The following is a 19,895-nucleotide window of genomic DNA, read 5'->3' on the forward strand; positions in this document are numbered from 1 at the left end:
TCAAATAGTACTTTCATTTCCCCACTTATCTAAAAGAAATATGATTGATTTTTTCAAAATAGTATCTAACTCATTGTATTTTGTTTCTGAAATTTCTTTTAGTCTTTGATTCTCTTTTGTAAAAACAGTTTATTGTAAAATAAAAATGATAGGTTTGTTTCTGTAGTTTCCTTTTTCTGGATTTTGCTAATTGTAACCCTGTAGAGTCTTCTAAACTTGTTTCCTGAATCTTAAATCTTGTCTCAGTGTCAGTTAAATGTAATGTCTGAAAGATTCAGGGCTTTTTATCTTGTTTTTATTTGCCCAAAGTAGCCTTATACTATAAAGTGACTGTTTATAGATGTTTATAGCTTTGTGATTTTGAGGAGTTATTGGCCTTATTCTTGTTAAAATTCCCCCCATTAGATTTTCATGTCATTTTTTTAGAAAAAAGATTTCAAAATCAAATTTTAAACTGAGTGTAAGATTTTATGAAAGAAAATGATAATGAAAGGCACAGTTAATGTGATACAGATGTCTTTTAAAATTAGTTTTTAATTGACAAATCCTAATTGTCTACTTTTTTTCTTTTCTTTTCTTTTCTTTTTTTTTTTTTTTTTTGTTGGTCGTGGGGCTTGAACTCCGGGCATGAGCGCTGTCCCTTAGCTCTTCAGCTCAAGACTAGCACTCTACCACTTGAGCTACAGCGCCACTTCCAGTTTTTTCTGGTGGTTTATTGGAGATAAGAGTTTCATGGACTTTCCTGCCCAGCCTAGCTTTGAACCACGATCCTCAGATCTTAGCCTCCTGAGTAGCTAGGATTACAGGAGTGAGCCACTGGCTCCCGGCTTCTAATTGTCTACTTTTGTATCACAGTGAATGTAATGAAAGCTATAAGCAATCAGAGAGCAAATGTTTATACCGTACACTTGTTAATATGCAAGAAAGTATACAAAACTTTGTGACACCAATGTATATGTAGCAAAGATAGAATATGATACAATAAATATAAAATTTTTATGAGACAGAATTAGTGAATGTAAGAAAAAGCCCTAAACACATATTCTGAAAACATTCTATAAATCAAATTTTAGTTGGAACATGTCTCCTAAATCCAGTTGATGTCAGAAAAATGTTGGTTTAAATGTTGGTCTTGAACTTGAGTTGTTACTAGTTTTGGTGCAATAAATGTAATTACAATATCCCAATGACATAGACCAAAATAGTTGCGTTCTAAGACTGTAAGATAGTTTTGGCTCTGGAAGATTATTTTGAAGGACACAACAATTGAGTAGTGTACTCTCCACCCCAATTTAGAAAGAGAAGTAGTAGCAAAGGTAGAAGAAAAGCTGTGCTGAACTTGGTTGTATTGAGTAGATTCTATAATATTGATTTACTGTCATAAAATGTTCAAAGGCAGATTTTGCTGACTGTGTTAAATTGAGCTTTCAACATGTCAGGAACTCAAATCTGCTTTCCTTCTAATATGTGAATAGAATTTAAATTCATTCAGCAGCAGCAGGCTTTATGTTCCTTACAATGATAAGAAATATTATTTATACTGCTACTGTATCCTTCAGATAGAAATTGAAAGGAATTTTTTCTAAGACTTTCCATTAAAAAATTTTATTAAGTGAAGTAAGCCAGGCCCAAAGAAACATAGGTCCCATGGTTTTCCTTATTTGCAATAACTAGTATAAGTCTAGGACAAATAGAAAGGTCAAAAGCTATGTACATATGACCATATAAGATGATGTTAAGTGAAATGAACCCCAAGATAGGGACACAACTGTTTTTTTTTCTTGCTTGCTATTGGTTTTAATGTATTTAAAATGTACTATGTGATTTTTCTGTTTCTTTGGTATGTTCTTCCCCCACAGTATAATCCCTGTTTGCACTGTATTTGATGTCGTTGCCCTGCATCTTGTATATACATTTTACTAAGGAGGGGAAGGGAAATAACAAAATGCTGAAATAAGGATACAGGTTGACCCATTGTAACAATGAGATATACAAGACACTATGTTGAAAACGAACTTTACAACTTAGAGGGGAGGAACTTTACAACTTGGGGGGGACGGAGAGGTTGGGAAGGTGGGGAAGGGAGGGATGGTAGGAGATAAACAAAGGAGGAGGTAACAATGCTCAATAGGAAATGTACTCATTACCTTACTCATGTTACTGTAACCCCTCTGTACAGTATTTTTACAATAAAATAAACATTAAAAAAAGAAATTGAAAGGAATTGTAATAGCCAATGACCATGACTGATTTAATTACTACTGTCTGTCTACCATGGCTCTCATGTCAGGATAAAAATTATTTTATGCTAAATATTTTTCTTTTTCTATTCATTTTACTGTTCGGCTATTGTCCTTCCATTTCTAGTTTTTTAATCTATTTTTCTCTAGGCTGTAGTATCACCTACATTCAACTTATTCAGCCTTAAGCTTCCTTATTTCATTTCCCCCCTTATCTGATCCTTTTGTATATATAGACAGAAATGTGTGTGATGGATATAGATATTATTCTTGCTCCAGAAACTTGATATATTCCTCTCTTGCACAAGGTTTGTGTTCAGGCTTCTTGATTTTCTGTAGCTAACCTATGAGTCTATTCTATGCTTCTACACTGAAAAAACCCAAAGGGTCAGCAGTAAAAGACGTATGATCCAGTATACGTGAACATTCAGTTGTTCATTATCTTTAATAAAGATATTCAGGAACAAATCTTTTAGTTAAATGAATAGTTGGAACTCAGATGATGGTGGATTGGTAAATGAACAAATATAAGGAGAAATGAATTGGGAAAAAGGAGGCTTATAGGGGATGGTAAGCAGGAATCAGTTAATTACCTACATTTAAATTCACATATCTGCATTGGAAAGGTAAACTCTATTCACCCCTTATTCTTTATCACAGTGACTACGATCGGGAGCAGTTTGCTGATAACCAAATCCCACTGTTGGTAATAGGAACAAAACTGGATCAGATTCATGAGACCAAACGCCATGAAGTTTTAACTAGGACTGCTTTCTTGGCTGAGGATTTCAATGCAGAAGAGATTAATTTGGTATGTATTTTCACTAATACATGTTTACTTTATTATTAAGCAATGGAAAAACAATAGACTTACATTTAAGTCATCATTCTAGTGAAAGAGGCCTTCCTACTCACATGCAGGCTATTCAGAGAGAGTCAAGGTTAGAATCAACATATCTGTATTCTCAGATGGACACAGTCACTTTGTTCTGCTTGAATGTTCAGACTTTTTTTCTATGAATAATGTAGGCATAGATGCTTTCTTGAAGATTTTTTAAAAATATACAAAAAATCAAAATCATTAAAATGACCAAGCTAACACTATGCCTTGATTATTTTTGCCTTAGCAAAACCTCTTAAATACTTTTTTAAAAATGTACCTTAATAGGCAGCAAATCATATAAGAAAATTTCAAAGTTCATCATAAGGAGTAGTTTATAAAACATACACATGGGCTGGGAAGGTGGCTCAGTGGTAGAGCGCTTGCCTTGCATGCATGAGGCCCTGGGTTCAATTCCTCAGCACCACATAAGCAAAAAGAAAAAAGCCGGAAGTGGTGCTGTGGCTCAAGTGGTAGAGCGCTAGCCTTGAGCTGAAGAGCTGAGGGACAGGGCCTAGGACTGGACCCCCCCCCCCAAAAAAAATAAATAAATAAAACATACACGTGTACAGAGGATTGAGTCCTTCCTGAGATAGCTTGTTTAGTTAGAATTGAAGGATAAAAAAGCTAAGAAATGGTACTCACATAGATAGCCTTACCCAGAGAAAGTTCCTGACCAGCATCTATAGTTATTGTTATATAGCATCATTCACAAGTGGGATTTCTAAACATATTCATTGTTTTACATTCCAGATATGCAGTGATGGTGGTTTAATATTACAGTGGGCAGCATTTATTGAGCACTTAGATGTCAAACACGGTTCTAGTGCTATATATACATTTCGCACATGAATCATCTCCACATCAATCCTTTTTGAAGTAGATACTACTTTTATCCCCATTAGAAAAATGAAGACAAGAAGTAGAGACAGGTAACTTTTAGGTCAAATATGTCACTCTGTCTCTAGAGTTTAGGCTGTATAATTAAGACTATTTCTCATATAATTTTCCTTCAACTAAGATGAAAAGTTTAACTTTTTTAAAGAGCTCTTATAAGTTACCTAGACCAACAAATGTAACTGTATATATTAACGACAGTATCTGTGAAAATTAACTGCCCCCCTCACCCCAGCTGAAACTGTTTGTTCTAAGGTCTGGCAAAAGATCCAAGACTCTAATTTTGTTTTGTTTTGTTTTTGTTACTTTTTTAATGCAGTGCTATCAGCACACACTTTACTAGTTAAGTATATGTACAACTCCAACAGAAATTTTAATAATCAGGTGAATCTGATGTTCTGGCTCTGAACCAACATTGATTAATAGAGCTTGGTTCACCCACTTCTAGCCCATAACTAAGTCAGCTTCTGCTTGCCATTCCATTGCTTTTGTACATTGTATTGTTCAGCAAAAGCTGCCTTTTTTCCCTCAGCTGTCACTGTGGAAGATTCAATGTAAATAATACTCCTGATAGTTAGCATTGGACCGTGGTATTCAAAAGGATTTTTGTATATAAATATATATATTACCCATGCTGCAGAAATAATAAGGTGCCTTTGTCTGAACACTATTTCCAAAGGGACATCTATCACTGATTGTATTTAATCTATCTCAGTAGAAACTTACAAGGTATTTCTGAATGTAATTGTATCTATGTGTTTCTATGACAACCAGCTAGGTGTATGTTATTCCTACTTTCCTTGTAGAGGCCTTTATTTGGTAACAAGCTGTAAAGGTATGCAACATGGGACTTCAGCACAGTCTCCAAAGAGTTCACATACAATGTGATTTTGGCTTTTTATCAGTGTACAGCTTGAAGATCACAGCAGAAATAGTGATAGAAGAGTGTCATGAGATGCAAGGAAGAAAATTCCAGGAGGAAAATAAGATATAAAGGGCTTCAAAGAGAGTGAAATAAAAAAGATTCTGTAATACATAGAAAAGTCAAATTGAAAACTAATAATACTAGTTCTAAGTGGAGCTGTGACACAAATGAATTCATTTAAAACTATGGAAAAGTGTCTGGCATGGGTGGCTCACACCTGTAATCCTAGCTACTCAGGAGACTGAGATCTGAGGAACTCAGTTTGAAGTCTGCCTTGGCAGGCTTGTTCTAATCTCCAGTTAACCACCTAAAGCAGAAAGTGGAGCTGTGGCTCAAGTAGTAGAGCACTAGCCTTGAGCAAAAAAAAGCTTAGGGACAATGACCAGACCCTAAGTTTAAACCCCTTGGAAAAGTAAGTATATAGCAAATGTATACATAAAAAAAATTGATTTAAAGGTATCTTCTCAGTAAATCCAAATTATTTAAATTAAAAATAGAAGAGCTGGGATGAAGGCTAGTGACAAAGCACTTGCCTAGCAAGTGTAACATTCTGGGTTCAATCCCCACTACTAAAAAGGAAAAGACAGTTAAAAATAGCTAGAAGATGGCTTATTTTTTAAAATCCTGTTAGACTTACTGTGTCTAGTATGAATTTTTCTGTTATGTTTTTGTTTCAAAAAGATCATTAATGATCCCTTCTCAAGCTCTAACAGCTATTTAGAACTATTAATTTTTCGGCTTTTTCCTCAATCATGACCAGTGGCAAATGGCTTTTACAACTCCAAAATTTTCACTCTAAAAACATAGGGTTTCAGAGTCCTTGAATTGTAGAGCCCTGAAATTAAGATATTGAGGCCAGAAGCACTTATTTGATGTTTGATATCATTTTTGTGTTTTAGTTTAGAATCACCATTTCACATTCTGATGACTATGTAATCAGTGCCCACTTTTTTTAATGTATTTTTTTATTGTGAAAATACTGTACAGAGGGGTTACAATTACATGGGCAAGATAATGAGTACATTTCTTATCAAGCATTGTAGCCTCCTCCTTTGTTTCCCCTTCCCATCCCTTAGCATCCTCCTCCACCCCCGTCCCCCCACCAAAGTTGTAAAGTTCATTTTTCGACATAACAACTTGTACATCTCATTGTTGCAATGGGTCCTCCTGTATCCCTGTTTTAACTATTTGTTTTTTCCCTTCCCCTCCACATATACCAACATCATATATAGTGAAAGCAGGAGTTTTACCATGGGGAGCAACAAAGACATAATCTTATAAATATGTTAGAAACAATCCAGTGCCCACTTTTTAAAATGTATCTAATGCCAATCTAAAGTTTGTTCTGTAGAAATATGTCCAGGTGTTATTCTAAATACAACAGTGTGTACAATAATGTTTTGGTGTACTCAATCCATCTGTGGAATTATCTTTATTGTATTAGTGCTTTTTGATTCTGATAGCATTCTCTTAGAGTAGAAAAAGGAACTAATATTCCAAGACCTGATTTGTACCAGACATGCACTATTTAACTTTCACAAAAATCCTATAGGATAAGAATTATTATCATGCATTTCACAAATGAGTAAGCCCAGGCTTAAAGGCTTAGTAACTTAAGCAGTGTTACATAATGTAGGAATATTGGCACCGATTTTCAAATAGAGTTTTCTGGGTCTGATTTCCCTAGTACTTTGTGGTCTTTGAAAACTTTGTTATGTAGTCTCTTTGGGATGTGAAGTGGACAGGGCTGAAGAATATATTACAGTCTCTGGCCAGAATTTAAAATGTGATCCAAGAAATATTGTGTATGGATAAAACAGGTAGCATTTAAGGTAAGCATCAAAGTCTACTCTGTCTGGCAAGGTCACTAGTGACCAGCAAAGACAGTGCAATACTGCAATTCCAGGAGGACAGTAAGGTATTTAAAAGGTCTTTACAAAGTATTGTAGTGGTTTCACATTCCAGATTATTCTGTCATCTGAACCCTATTTTTTTTTCTATTTAAAGACTCCTACTGAACAGTAGCAATATGTATATTGTTTATTACCATTAAAAACAGAATGTCTTTGTGACCTATGAAGAGAAGGTTTTGGCAAATGTTTTTCCTTTGCTCCTTTTATCTTTATTTTCCTGCTTCCTACTGTATGTACTGTATTAAGTAGTAGTACTATATTAAATAAATGAACTGTATTAAGTAGTTATATTAACTAGTTGGATTATATGTACTATATTAAGTAGTTGAACACTTAAGTTGTTAGTTATTACCTAAAAAAATGAAGTGTTTGCTGTTTGTAATGACTATTTCTGGTTTTGGGGTAAATGATTAGCACCTTATTTTTGTTGTAAAAGATCAACAAGAGCTAGGAATGTGGCTTAGTGGTAGACTGCTTGCCTGGCATACATGAAGCCCTGGATTCGATTCCTCAGTTCCACATAAACAGAAAAAGCTGGAAGTGGTGCTGTGGCCCAAGTGGTAGAATGCTAGCCTTGAGCAAAGTTCGCGGCAGTGCCCAGGCCCTGAGTTCAAGCCCCAGGACTGGCAAAAAAAAAAAAAAGAAAATTCAACGAATTTAGTCTTCATGGAATATTTGATGATAAATACATTGATTCAGCATACTCTAAAAGTGCTTAAATGACAGTAAAGCACCTTATCTTTCTTTGCTATCTTCCTATTTACTCTATACATTGTAATTTGAACATTATTCAGGTGTTTTATAAGAATATTGAAAATGTTTAGTGTAAGAATAATAGTAACTACTATAAAATTTATTATACTTAAAATGCTTTTGCTTCTGAGCATTCATTTGTGGAATTTATGTTTTTCAGGATTGCACAAATCCACGGTACTTAGCCGCAGGTTCTTCCAATGCTGTCAAGCTCAGTAGGTTTTTTGATAAGGTAATGCCTTCAATTAAGTTATCGTTAAGCTTTATTAAATGAGAATATAAACTCTTTATAGAATACTGTGTCCTTTTATCCCTTTGCCCAAAACTTTACAGGCTGAATAATACCTGTTTTCATCTCTTATCTGTTGGGATCTGTTGTTGCTCAAGGCTTATTGACGTATTTATTCCATCACCAGTGTTCTCTAAGCAAAGGGTAAAAGCTCCAAGATTTAAGTGAGGCTCTGAAAAAGACACATAGTTCCCCTTAAAACAATTCATGTTTACCCATTTCCCATTTTCTTTATGTACTTACTCATGTCTTTCCCCCCTCACCTGCCAAAGGCACTGAATGAAAAAGGATCTGCCTAGCTAAAGCCTTGAGTTCTCTCTGCTTCTTCCACAATTGATATCTTCCATATCTAAACATTTGAGCATTTCTTCATGTATTTCCCATTTATTTGTACTTCTTTTGAGAACTTCTTGTTCATTTCATCTGTCCATTATTTTTTTTTTTTTTTTTTTTTTTTTTTTTTTTTTTTTTTTGTCAGTCGTGGGGCTTGAACTCTGGGCCTGGGCACTGTCCCTCAGCTCTTCAGCTCAAAGCGAGCGCTCTACCACTTGAGCTACAGCGCCACTTCCGGTTTTCTGGTGGTTTATTGGAGATAGGAGTCTCACGGTCTCTCCTGCCCGGGCTGGCTTTGAACCGCGATCCTCAGATCTCAGCCTCCTGAGTAGCTAGGATTACAGGCGTGAGCCACCAGCGCCCGGCTCATCTGTCCATTATTAATTGGTTTATTCATTCTTTGGTGTTTAATTTGTGTGTGTGTGTGTGTGTGCGCGCGCGCACGTGTGTGTGTGTGTGTGTGCACGTGTGTGTGTGTGTGTGTGTGTGTGTGTGTGTGTGTGTGTGTGTGTGTCAGTACTAAAGCTTTAACTCAGGGCCAACATACTCTCCTTTAGCTTTTTTTGCTCAAGCCTGGTGCTCTGCCACTTGAGCTACACCTTCACTTCAGTGTTTGCTGGTTAATTGGAAATAAGAATCTCTTGGGTTTTCCTGAACCATGATCCTCATAACTCAATTTCCTGAGTAGCCAGGATTACAAGTATGGGCTAGCTCTTGAGTTCATAATATAGTCTAGATATTAATATTTTGTTGAATGAATATATGGCAAAGATTTTCTCCCATTCTGTAGGTTGTCTCTTCATTTTGATGTGCAGAAGCTTTTTAATGTAATACAACCCATTTATTAATTCCTGCTCTTGTTTCCTGGGCATTTGAGATCTTATTGACAAAGTCATTGCTATGCCTATATCTTACGTATTTTCCTTGTTTCCTATAGTAGTTTCAAAATTTCAGGTCTTACATTTAAGGTTATTTAAGCTAACTATGGGTGGCTTACTCTATAATCCTAGCTCAAGAAAATAATGGTTCAAGACTAGCTAGGGCTCATACTCCACACCCTTTTCATCGAGTAACTGGGCAGGGTGAGATGCGTATGTTGTCTCAGGTCTGAGATCATGTGGATTTCTGCTCCAGTCCAGCCCAGGCAGAAAAGTGCATGCAACTCCATCTCAACACAAAGAAGCCAGGTGTAGAATGAGCTATAATGAGAAGCCTAAGATAGGTGTATCATGGTCCAGGTACACACTTGACAGGAAATGAGACCCTATCTCTCAAAAATCACCCACACAAAAAAGGACTAGAGATGTGGCTCAATAGTAGAACACCTAGCTAGCAAGCTTGAGACCCTGAGTTCAAACCCCAGTACTGCGCAAGAGTGTGTGTGTGTGGGGGGGGGGGTGGGTAGGGGTGTGTGTGTAAAGATCTTTGGTCCATTTTGAATGTATTTTATAGGTAGGGTAAGTGATAGGGATATATTTCCAGTCTTCTGTGGCTACCCAGTTCCAGTTTTCCCAGTACCTTCTGTTGTTGAAGAGGCTGCTTATTAGAGACATGTTATTGTCTCTGTTGTCAAAAATCAGATGGCTGTACTGAGTCTTTCATTCCATAGGTCTGTGTCTGGTTTTGTGCCAATACCATGCTGTTTTAAGGGCAGAGAAGTTCTTTGTTTGTTTTTGGCCATGTTAGGGTTTTAATTCAGGGCCTCACACTTGTTAGGTAGAGGGGGCAAGGTCTCTACTACTTGAGCCATGCCCTCTTAGCCCGTTTTGGTTTAATAATTTTTCAGATTGGGTCTCACATTTTTGGTTTTGCTTTGTTTGTGGTACTGGAGTTTGAACTCAGGCCTCACACGGAAGGTACTCTACTATATTTACTAATGACGTGTCTCCAGCCCTTTTTTTTGTGCTGCCTTTTGTTTTTTTAAACTTGTCCTCGGGCTTTAATTCGGGGCCTGAGCGCTGTCTCTGAGCTTTAGTGCTCAAGGCTAGTGCTCTACCACTTTGAGCCACAGCTCCACTTCTGGCTTTTTTTTACTGGTTGATTGGATGTAAGAGTCTTGCAGCCTTTCTTGCCCAGTCAGCTTCGAATTGTTCTCCTCAGATCTCAGCCCCCTAAATAGCCCAGCAACCAGTGCCCTGCTATGTACTGCATATTCTATGTACTGCATATTTTTGAGGTAGAGCCTCACATCCTTCCTAGGCAAATACTTGCTCTTTGACAAACCTGTTTTAAGCTTTTTGCCATAAACAGGGACCACCATATCCAGCTGCTTCTGTTAAGACAGAGTCACATAGACTTTTTCAGCACAGGCTGGCCATTTTCAGGCTCCCAAATAGCTAGGAGTTTAAGTAGAGCCCATGGTGTCTTGCTAGATTTCTTATTTTTGCTTAAAGCCAGCCTCAGACTGCCATTTTCTTATCTATGGCTTTCTGTATAATTGGGATGATGGGTGTATGGCACCACACCCAGCTCACTGAAATAGGACTCATTCAATTTTTTCCTGTCTGGCCTCAAACCATAATCCTCCCAAATATCTACCTGCTAGTAGCTGGGATTGCAGATGTGAACTACTGTGCCCAGCTCACCATGCTGTTTTTGTTACTTTTGCTTTGAAGTATAATTTGGAATTAGGTATTGTGATACCTCCAGGATGCTTCTTTTTGCTTAGAATTACTTTGGCTATTTGGTTCTTTTTTATTTTCATATAAATTTTAAGATTGATTTTTCTATTTCTGTGAAGGATAGCGCTGGTATTTTGATGGGAACTGTGTTGAATCTGTATATTGCTTTCAGTAGTGTGGTCATTTCACAATAGTAGTTCTGATGATCAATATGAGAAGTCTTTCCATTTTCTAAAGTGTCCTTCAGTGTTTTTAATTATCTTTGTAGAAATCTTTCACCTCATTTGTTGACTTTATTCCTAGTTTATTGTTTTTACTTTTTGCTTTTGTTTGGCTTTTAAAGCTGTTGTCAATGAGATTATTTTCTAGTTAGTCACTTTTTCCAGGTAGTGTGCTAAGCCCTTACAAAAATCTTTATTTGTTACTCACAGGTCATAGAGAAGAGGTACTTTTTAAGAGATGGCAATCAGGTTGGTATCTGTCTTTTCTTGAAAATGGGTTCTTAAATTTAGAGGGATAGTTTCTAAGTTTACCTCCAGAAATGGTCTTAAAAAGTTGGTGGAAAGCCCTCTATAGGCTCAAGGAACTTACTTTCTTCTATCCTGTTAAAAACAAAAGAAAAAAAAATCAGTGAAGAACTAAGATACAAGATAAATTTATAGATAAAGTTGTATAAAATAACAAAATTAACCATTTGTTAGAGACTCAAACATTTATTTACAGATTCTGTCACAATACAAATAGTTTACATAAAAGTCCAGTTTGTGATTTTAGGAAATTCACTTCATCCTGGCCAGTTAGATGACAGTGTCTCCAATTTGTTGACAAAGGTTCTCCATTTGGGTAGGATTTTTTTTATTAATTAATACTCTGTGGTTTTCTGAGTAAAACTTTAGAAGGCTGGTTCTATGGTAAACAGGCTGGAATACAGGGACAGAAAACAGGAAAAAAAATTACAGCGTTTGAACTCTCCCTACTCAAAACTTAATGTGATCTTGTGTTTTACCTACAGATGCCAGGTTTTCCTGATCGAAAACGATTTTTGGGAGGAACGTTTAAGAGCCTTCATTATGACTGATGTACCTTCATAATGACTGAAGTACCCTCATCCCTTGGAAGAAAGAGCATGCAGTGGCAGTTGTCACAGCTTTCCTTTTGCTGTGTCAATTATTTACATCTCGGCCTTTTGATGGAAGCATCTTTAAAATGCTACCCTTTAGCCTTATCCTTTAATGGAAAAATGAAAGGACAGCACAACAGGGGGAGATCCCTGTCCTTTGTGCTCCCCACCTTTCTTCTGCCCCTGTTTATAGATCATGTGACAGCCTGGTGAAAATAAGAGGTGTTTTCACAAGGATGCAGTAAATGAGCAGTGACAAGGTACTGCAGAGAAAATTTACTCTGGCTTGGAACTGAAGGGCTTTCTTTACGAGTCTGTAATTTTCCCACACTCATTGCTGAAGGCTAAATTAAGTACTTCAAAGATGTATCTCTGTTATTTTACCTTCTTGAGGGGAAAGGTTAGGTAACCAGTCCCAAGTTGTCCACCTCAAATAATCTCCCTCATTTTCAAAGAAGCCAAATGGTGTTATTTAATTGTCTCTACCCTCATTACACAACAGGGATGCCTAAAAATAGCAACCCTCTCCTTTACTTTCTAAATGGCTTGGTGGCTGAGAGGGGCAGACTAATAGCTGGAGTTAAATATAAATAGAGATTAATAATACATAGAGAACAGCAGGACCAGAAAAGAAGAATTCTGTGATAAACTGACAGCTTCTTCATCCTTTAGGTTGCAGCTGTCAGCAGGCTCATAATGTTTTCTGTTTGGATATGGTAGGAAGAAATCTAAAACCTGCACAAGGGCAGTAAGAGATTGGATGTTTACTCTTTGATGTTTACGTTTTTCAAGGAAATTCAACTCCTGACTTGTCCCTTAGTTATACTCAGAAAACTAAGAATATGATTTTTATATCAAAAAAACAATGTATTTATGGGGGAAAAGTGAAAATAAGAAACATTTATATGAATTATGAACTAGGATTCTTAGTTTTCATCGTCACTATAAAGCTCTCTGCATGTGTGTGTGTGTGTGTGTGTGTGTGTGTGAGATCACCTGTGTTCTTTCCCACTTTGCTGCAGTCCTCTGCTCTCCTGATTTTACTTCGTATTAAAAAGTAATTCTTTTCATTCTTGTTTTAAAATGAGGTGAAAAAGAACTAAATTCATTTTCTCTTCCACGTTAATTAAATTTTAGAAGTACTCTGGAAGCCAAGGTATGCTGAGAAAGGATATTAAAATGTTAGTGAGTGCTTTTGGAGCGGCAGTCTGGGGAATTTACAAAAGCCTTTTGAAGGCACTTTTCATCAGCTGAACTTTTCTACTGTTCTTCTTCCCTCACTCACTGCAGCAGCTAGCACTGGTTGTTTTTGCTCATTTTTATTCTTTTTTAGATAAAATGGAGTCATGCAAATCATGTTCTGTGTGTGAAATGTGGCAAAGGTGTGTTGTGGCAGAGGCTATAGAGTTGGGAAATAGAAACCAAATGCTACACAAGGGCCTAAATCATCCAAAACTCTTCAGAGTTTCCTTGTTAAAAATAAGTCAATGTTAAACAGCTTAACCATAACCCACAACGGAAATGTCGTGGAAGTACACTTGTTTAGCATGTGTGAGACACTAGAATTGATCCTCAGTACTATAAAAATAAAAATTGAAATTGAAAATTAAAAACTAAATCTTTCCCTCTCTTCTTTTCAAATTAAAAAAAAAAAATCCATCCAAATTTCTTTATTTTCTTCCTTACTAAGAAACAAAAATGAGCTAAGGATTTAGCTCAGTGGCAGAGTATTTGCCCTTGGTTCCATCCCTATCACCAAAATAAATAAATCCATCACTGATGGCTCCAGGGACAGCATTTTTTAAAAAAAATAACAATATTCCTAGTTCCATTTCTTCTTGTTACCAACCCAATTCCTGGAATTATAGTTTTCTAAGAAAAATAAAGTTAATTATCTAATGTAAATTTCTTGCAAGAATTTGTAGCAACAAAATAAGGCTATTTACCAAAATGAACTTCAACAGCCAGACTTTTTTTAAAGAATGCTTTTAAAGCATAATTTTTAAGAAGTAGTCATAAAAATTGCCTATAGAAAATATGTGAGTATAAACGCACAAATGGTTTTTAATGTATTTAGTTAACTCTTAATTTTTACCTTCTATATTGGATAAGTTGCTAGTAATAAAGGTTTTGTTAGTCATTTGTTTGTTTGTTCTCCCTGTGCAAGTAGAGAATTCTAAACCAATTTACTCACTCATTGTAGAGGCAACCAGGTGTCAAAACATATAGGCATTCATCCGTCCCTCAGGTGAGCAAGACCCTTATTTGGAATACAGTTAAGGATTTGGGCTACTGTCTCTTTCTAAATGACAATGGGGTTTAGGACATGCTATGGCAAAATACGCATTTGAGAAAACAGCAGGAGCATAGAAAGTCACTCATAGCTGCCCTTTACCACCCCCCCTTCCTCAACACAGGCCTTAAAACCTAACTGTGTAAGTGGGTGTTAGTGGCTTCTATGTGTAATCATAGATTCTCAGGAGACTGAGATCTGAGAATTGCAGTTTGAAGCCAGCCAGGACAGAAGAGTACAAGATACATCATCATCAATTAACCAGCAAAAAGCCTGGCTAGAAGTGTCACTCTAGTTCAAGCCCCAGTACCAACAAAATAACCTAGTTGAATTCTCACAAAATAGATCCCTAAATCTGTATGTAGAGATACGCTCCTTCAAAGACAAAAGATACCAAGAAGAATGTGAACATCAGGCCTTAATTAATTAAGTTCATTAGCTCTGTCCTTCTGCCATCCCAATAGTATTTCTGCACAACAGATATACATAGGTTTCAATGTATGTAAAAATTACAACAGCTTCTCCAATTTCTTTTTTTTTTTTTTTTTTTGGGTCCGGTTGTGGGGCCTGAACTCTGGGCCTGGGCGCTGTCCCTCAGCTCTTCAGCTCAAGGCTAGAGCTCTACCACTTGAGTCACAGCTCCACTTCCGGCTTTTTTCATTTTGCTTATGTGGTGCTGAGGAATCGAACCCAGGGCCTCAGGCATGCAAGGCAAGCGCTCTACCACTGAGCCATCTTCCCAGCCCAACTTCTCCAATTTCTTGGAGAACTTTATTCAACTTACATTGAATAAATGGGTTTTTATATAAATGGTTTTATCTTGTTAATCTATCTTTTGTAATAGATGCCTTTGCCATGAATAAGGAGAAAAATCTTCCTATATTCTCTAGAAAAAGCTATTCCAAAGAAGGGTTGATTTAGATTTTGCACAAGTTCTTAGCATTCCCTGTATGAGGCATTCATGATATAGTCCAAGTGCCCATGCTGATGGTTTTCTCCATTTTGAAACTGAGCTTCCTGGCACTGATGTGCTGAGCCTTGGACTGAGAAGAACAGCTCCTAAATACTGCCCTTATCTGTGCTGTTGAGTCATCTTTTCAATGGTGTGTGTTACAGTACCCAACACAGTGGCTTTGTGTGTGGATTTACTAGATGGTGGCTTAACTGAATTTTTTTAAATCACGGGTAATATCCTATTTTAAGTTTAGGGGGTCTAACAGGTCTGTATTGATTTAGTATGTTAAAATTCAAAGAGTGGAGGACAGTGTTTGGAGAAAAACAAGCAAGAGAAAAAAATTAAGAATATATTTCTCTGTAGTCACAGGACTGAACTAAATCATGTGGTGAGAGGGAAAAGTTCCAAGAATTCTAGCGCTGGGCCTCACATTTTCACAGTATGTTTGCCAGTACACAATGTGTGAAGACAGTTTGCCAACGCTGCTCCATAGGGCAGGAAAAAGGATGTGACTTCCAGTTACAATTAATGTACATCTCCATTTAAAGACTTAAATCAATTGCTTTACAACTCATCAATGCATAAAAATCTGAAATACAAGTTTTAAATGCAGATTCCAGAATTTCATCTCTGCCCCCTCCTTCCTATCTTGGTTCTGTATATATGCAATACATCCAGGATTTTATCTTTTGACAGGCAAAGTGATTCCGGGGATCTGCTCTTTCACAAAAACTAAGAAATTAGAGAATACATAGATTGTAGACACTGTACTTTCACTCATTTATTCATTTTGAGCCAGTATTAGGGCTTGAATTCAGGGCCTGGAGTTCTCAATCAGCTTTTTCCACTCAGGGCTGTCATTCTACTATTTGAGCCACACCTCCACTAATAGCTTTTGCTGGTTTGTTAGAAATAAGGATCTCTGGGATTTATTTGTCTGCCCAGGCTTCAAACTGCAATTCTGAGATCCTAGCCTCCTGAGTAAGCTAGGATCATGGGCACCCATTAGGAAACAAAATTCTTTAAAGAATTTACAAGAATCGGGCTGGGAAGGTGGCTCAGTGGTAGAGTGTTTGCCTTGCATGCCTGAGGCCCTGGGTTCGATTCCTCAGCACCACATAAGCAAAAAAAAAAAAAGAATTTACAAGAACCCTCAAGATATTTAAGAAGTTAAGACAAGTTATAGTTAATGTGTCATATTACTTGAAGTGAAATGCTTTAGGAAACCTGAGCTCATCCCTAGTAGGGGTCTGCAGAAAAACTGTTTGGTGCTGGTCCCTGTCTTTAAGCAGTTCTAGAAACACCTGGGTCAGAATATACTTAATTTTTTTCAGTGATTCCATGGGGACTGACACTCTGTCCTCTTCCTTCCAGGCCTGAGTAAGAATTGTGTGCCTCATCCAGCAGTCACTTAACTCCTACAGTTGCTTTCCCAAATCTTTTGAGATAACTCTGCCTCTTTTAAGTGCAGCAAGTGATTAGCCAATATTTACTTCTGCTGGTTCTGCAAACTTTAAACAGTCCATGTTTAATGAAAAAAACAAGTAATTGCATAAGAATTTGCTGGACTTTCTCTCTAGTTTATAAGTGAAGTGATTCTTCTTGAGTGAACTGTGGACCAAGGATTCACAGTGAAGTGGTGAGATCAAGAACATCCAGAGAGAAGCCAGAAGAAGAAACAGAAAGATTTGGGTTTCATACTCTCTGGCCTGGGTTTCCGGAAGGCTTGCAGCAGAAAGAAAAATGGCAGAGTTGAAGGTAAGCCCCATTTGGCTGGGGCTTTAACAAAGATCAGAGACTAGGTATGACTAGATATAGGTTAAGAGTAGAGTATTCTTATCATATTAGAAGCCCTGATTCCACTCCTACCACCAAAAGGAGGATGGAGAAGAGATTTTTTTAAAAATAAAAAGCTGGGGGTGGGAGAGAGGGGAGAGATGGGAGGGAGGAAAAAAGTCTGGCAAGTTTGTTGTGGTTTCTTCAACTTCTGAGAACTCAAGGCTATCAGAACTGAAGAAGACTTGGAGCAGGGTCAGGTCCAAGCCACTGTGTTCAGAGGCTTCACGGCAGCGTCTCTGACTATGGTTGAGGCTGGGAGACAAGGAAAAGAAAGATATTAGCCATCTCCTGCCTTTGTTCATTTCAAATATTGTTTTGGGGATCGGTGGACATTCTAAGGACTTCCCTCCATCAACCACACACATGCATGCTCAGACACACATACACACACTTTTCTCACTACATCTTTCTGCTGCTTTCTGGCATGGTTCTAGAGATGCAACTTCCTGGACTGCTGCCGTCCAGCCGATTAGATATGCTGTTTTGAGATTCAGAATCAGCCTTAGTCAGTACAAGTCCTCGAACCTCCTCTGGGAAATAGTTCTTTTATTCAAGACACAATTCAAAAGTATGAGTGTTTGGTGCTAAGCATTTTAATTCTGAATTAACTCATACTGTAATCTTCCCAGGAAAGCTAAGATATAGATATTCTTATTTCTATTTAACCAGTGAGGAAAGTAAAGTTCAAAGAGACAACAGAATCTCCCAAGCTCATGGCTGATCGGTGATGGACACCATGCTAGAACTTGGGTTTGTCTGAATCTACAGCTCAGCTGGGGAAATAAAAAGGAGTCTTGATTGTTCTTAGTAGACTAGTGCCTTCAAGCAAGCAGTGTGTCCCAGTGTCTAAACCAATGTCTAGCTGAAGGTGTGACTCCAGGGCCATAGGGATCATGAGGCTCTGAGTTCAAACCACAGAATCCCCAGAAAAGAAAAAACTAAGACCATCATTCATCAAATGATATGTGCTAGCATATGATGCAGCAGATTAATAAAACTATGAACAAAGTCCACATTAGGGAGAATCAAGAGAAACTTCCAGAAGGGGGTTATTCTTGAGAGTGAAGCCAGCATTGGCAAAGTGAAAAAGGATGAGGGAGGCCAGAGAAAGCAAAATGTGCAGAAAGATCCCTTCATGTTCTGGGATTCCAGTGTTTCAACAAAATTGGAATTGCCATACAGACAGCCAAAGGTCATATCCAGGAAGTAGTTGGATGTATGGATCTAGGGCAGTGGGCAGGGTTCATCATACCTAAGGAGGTAATGGAAATTTTGAAGTGTAGAGAATACTTAAAAAGTTCATTTTCTGATGAAAATCCTATAAGGAAGTTCAGCAGGGGTTGGGAACATCTATACCATTTATAAATAAATCATATCTAAAATCCTGCTGTAATTTTAAGCAACTTCGTATTCAAAGCAACACCACACTAATATAAATTGCATACTGGTCTTTGTTCTCAATTTCAAAGACATTTCCAGCCTGCTGTCTAATCTCCAGAAGCAGAGGTTAGCTCTAGAGGTCAGGGATCTAAACACAGAAAGCCAGACTACTGCATCATATCCATCCTAATCAATAAGCATTACATAACTTTAAAAAATGCTTCTCATCTTTTTTCCCCTTACTTTAATGGCTATGTCAACATAAAACCTCAAATGAAATCACATTTACATAAAAGCACAACTAGGGAAAGAATTTAGACGATAATAAATTTAAAATGGACTGCCCTTTGTTCCTGAATAAGCTATTCCACTTCCCAAACTTTGATTCCCTCATGTATAAAATGAAAAGCTGTGCGTATATGCGACTCGGAACCCTACCAATAGATATTTGATACACCAGCTTTGAGTCTAAAGTGATACTGATAATTAGCCAAAGAGGGGACCCACTGCCCTACATAGTTTCTTATTATTGCTATAACAAGTTACCAAAAATATACTGGCTTAAAACAACACAGACTTATTCTGTTATAGTTCTGGAAGCTAGAAGTATGAAATTAGTTTTACTGAGCTAAAACCCAAGTGTTAGCATGGCTGGTTCCTTGAAGCACCAGCTTCAAGGAGATGCCTACATTTCTTGGCTTGTGGCTTTTTCCTCTGTCTTCAAAGCAAATAACTCAAATCTGCTGTTGTCTTCACCCTTTTCTATTTTTCAAACAAATCTCTTTTTAGGTCCATCTTAACAGGATAGTAATGCTTACAATTAATGTACAGCCAAATCCAGAATTTTCCCCAATTTCCTTTAGTTAATCACACCTACAAGTGTAACAGACTTTTCTGGTATATTAGCCAACACTCCCAAGTTAAGATGCAGTTCTCTTTTCCTTTCAAGGTTAACTAGAAATGGTGGACTCTCTGCCTGAGGAAATAAAAGCTCGAAGTAGCTCCATTTCTACCCTGACTTGTATCTCTTTCATTAAAAGTAAAAAAAGGAAGTGGGGTACACCATCTGCTCCTCCCATCAGGTGTTACCTAGATTCTGACTCGAGAGAAAGCACCTCTTAAACCTACTCTGACAAGTTAATCATATCCTAGGGACCAAGTGAGAATTAAAAAAACTGTATGCGAGCAAGCTGCCAAAAATGCTGATGGAACTGAAGTCATGTGGACCTCAGTCATTATTTTTTTTTCATTTGGAAAGTATGCATGTAGTTCTCTTAGAAAGAAAATCACATGTTTGTGTAGGGTCAAATTATTCAAAAATCTGAACTGAAGTAAGCATACTCTTAATTTTTTTTATTTTATTTCATTTCATTGTTGGATTAGGCATATCTTCACATAACCATTGAGCCAGCTGGAGTTGAAAGCTTGGATTTGCACCCTTGAATAAAGCAGAGTTT

The 19,895-nt window shown here is 37.2% G+C and overlaps 2 protein-coding genes across 3 annotated transcripts in view; both read left to right on the plus strand.

The window, feature by feature from the left end:
• Window positions 1-14,111, plus strand: part of Rabl3 (RAB, member of RAS oncogene family like 3) — a 45,188-nt gene extending 31,077 nt beyond the window's left edge. Inside the window, exons 5-8 of the mRNA XM_070030130.1 lie at window positions 2,901-3,051; window positions 7,769-7,840; window positions 11,283-11,321; window positions 11,864-14,111. Of these exons, the coding sequence (XP_069886231.1) occupies window positions 2,901-3,051; window positions 7,769-7,840; window positions 11,283-11,321; window positions 11,864-11,929 (328 nt within the window). The 3' untranslated portion in view covers window positions 11,930-14,111. The remainder of the gene's footprint in view (window positions 1-2,900; window positions 3,052-7,768; window positions 7,841-11,282; window positions 11,322-11,863) is intronic.
• Window positions 14,112-16,806: 2,695 nt separating this feature from the next.
• The window catches only part of Hgd (homogentisate 1,2-dioxygenase), a 48,699-nt gene continuing 45,610 nt past the window's right edge, over window positions 16,807-19,895 (plus strand). For both annotated transcript variants that reach the window (XM_070030131.1, XM_070030132.1), the window contains exon 1: window positions 16,807-16,977. In XM_070030131.1, the coding sequence (XP_069886232.1) occupies window positions 16,963-16,977 (15 nt within the window). In that variant the 5' untranslated portion in view covers window positions 16,807-16,962. The remainder of the gene's footprint in view (window positions 16,978-19,895) is intronic.

The sequence above is a fragment of the Dipodomys merriami genome, unplaced genomic scaffold (genome assembly GCF_024711535.1).
Source record: "Dipodomys merriami isolate MVZ:Mamm:240054 unplaced genomic scaffold, mDipMer1.0.p SCAF_2, whole genome shotgun sequence".
NCBI lineage: Eukaryota > Metazoa > Chordata > Mammalia > Rodentia > Heteromyidae > Dipodomys > Dipodomys merriami.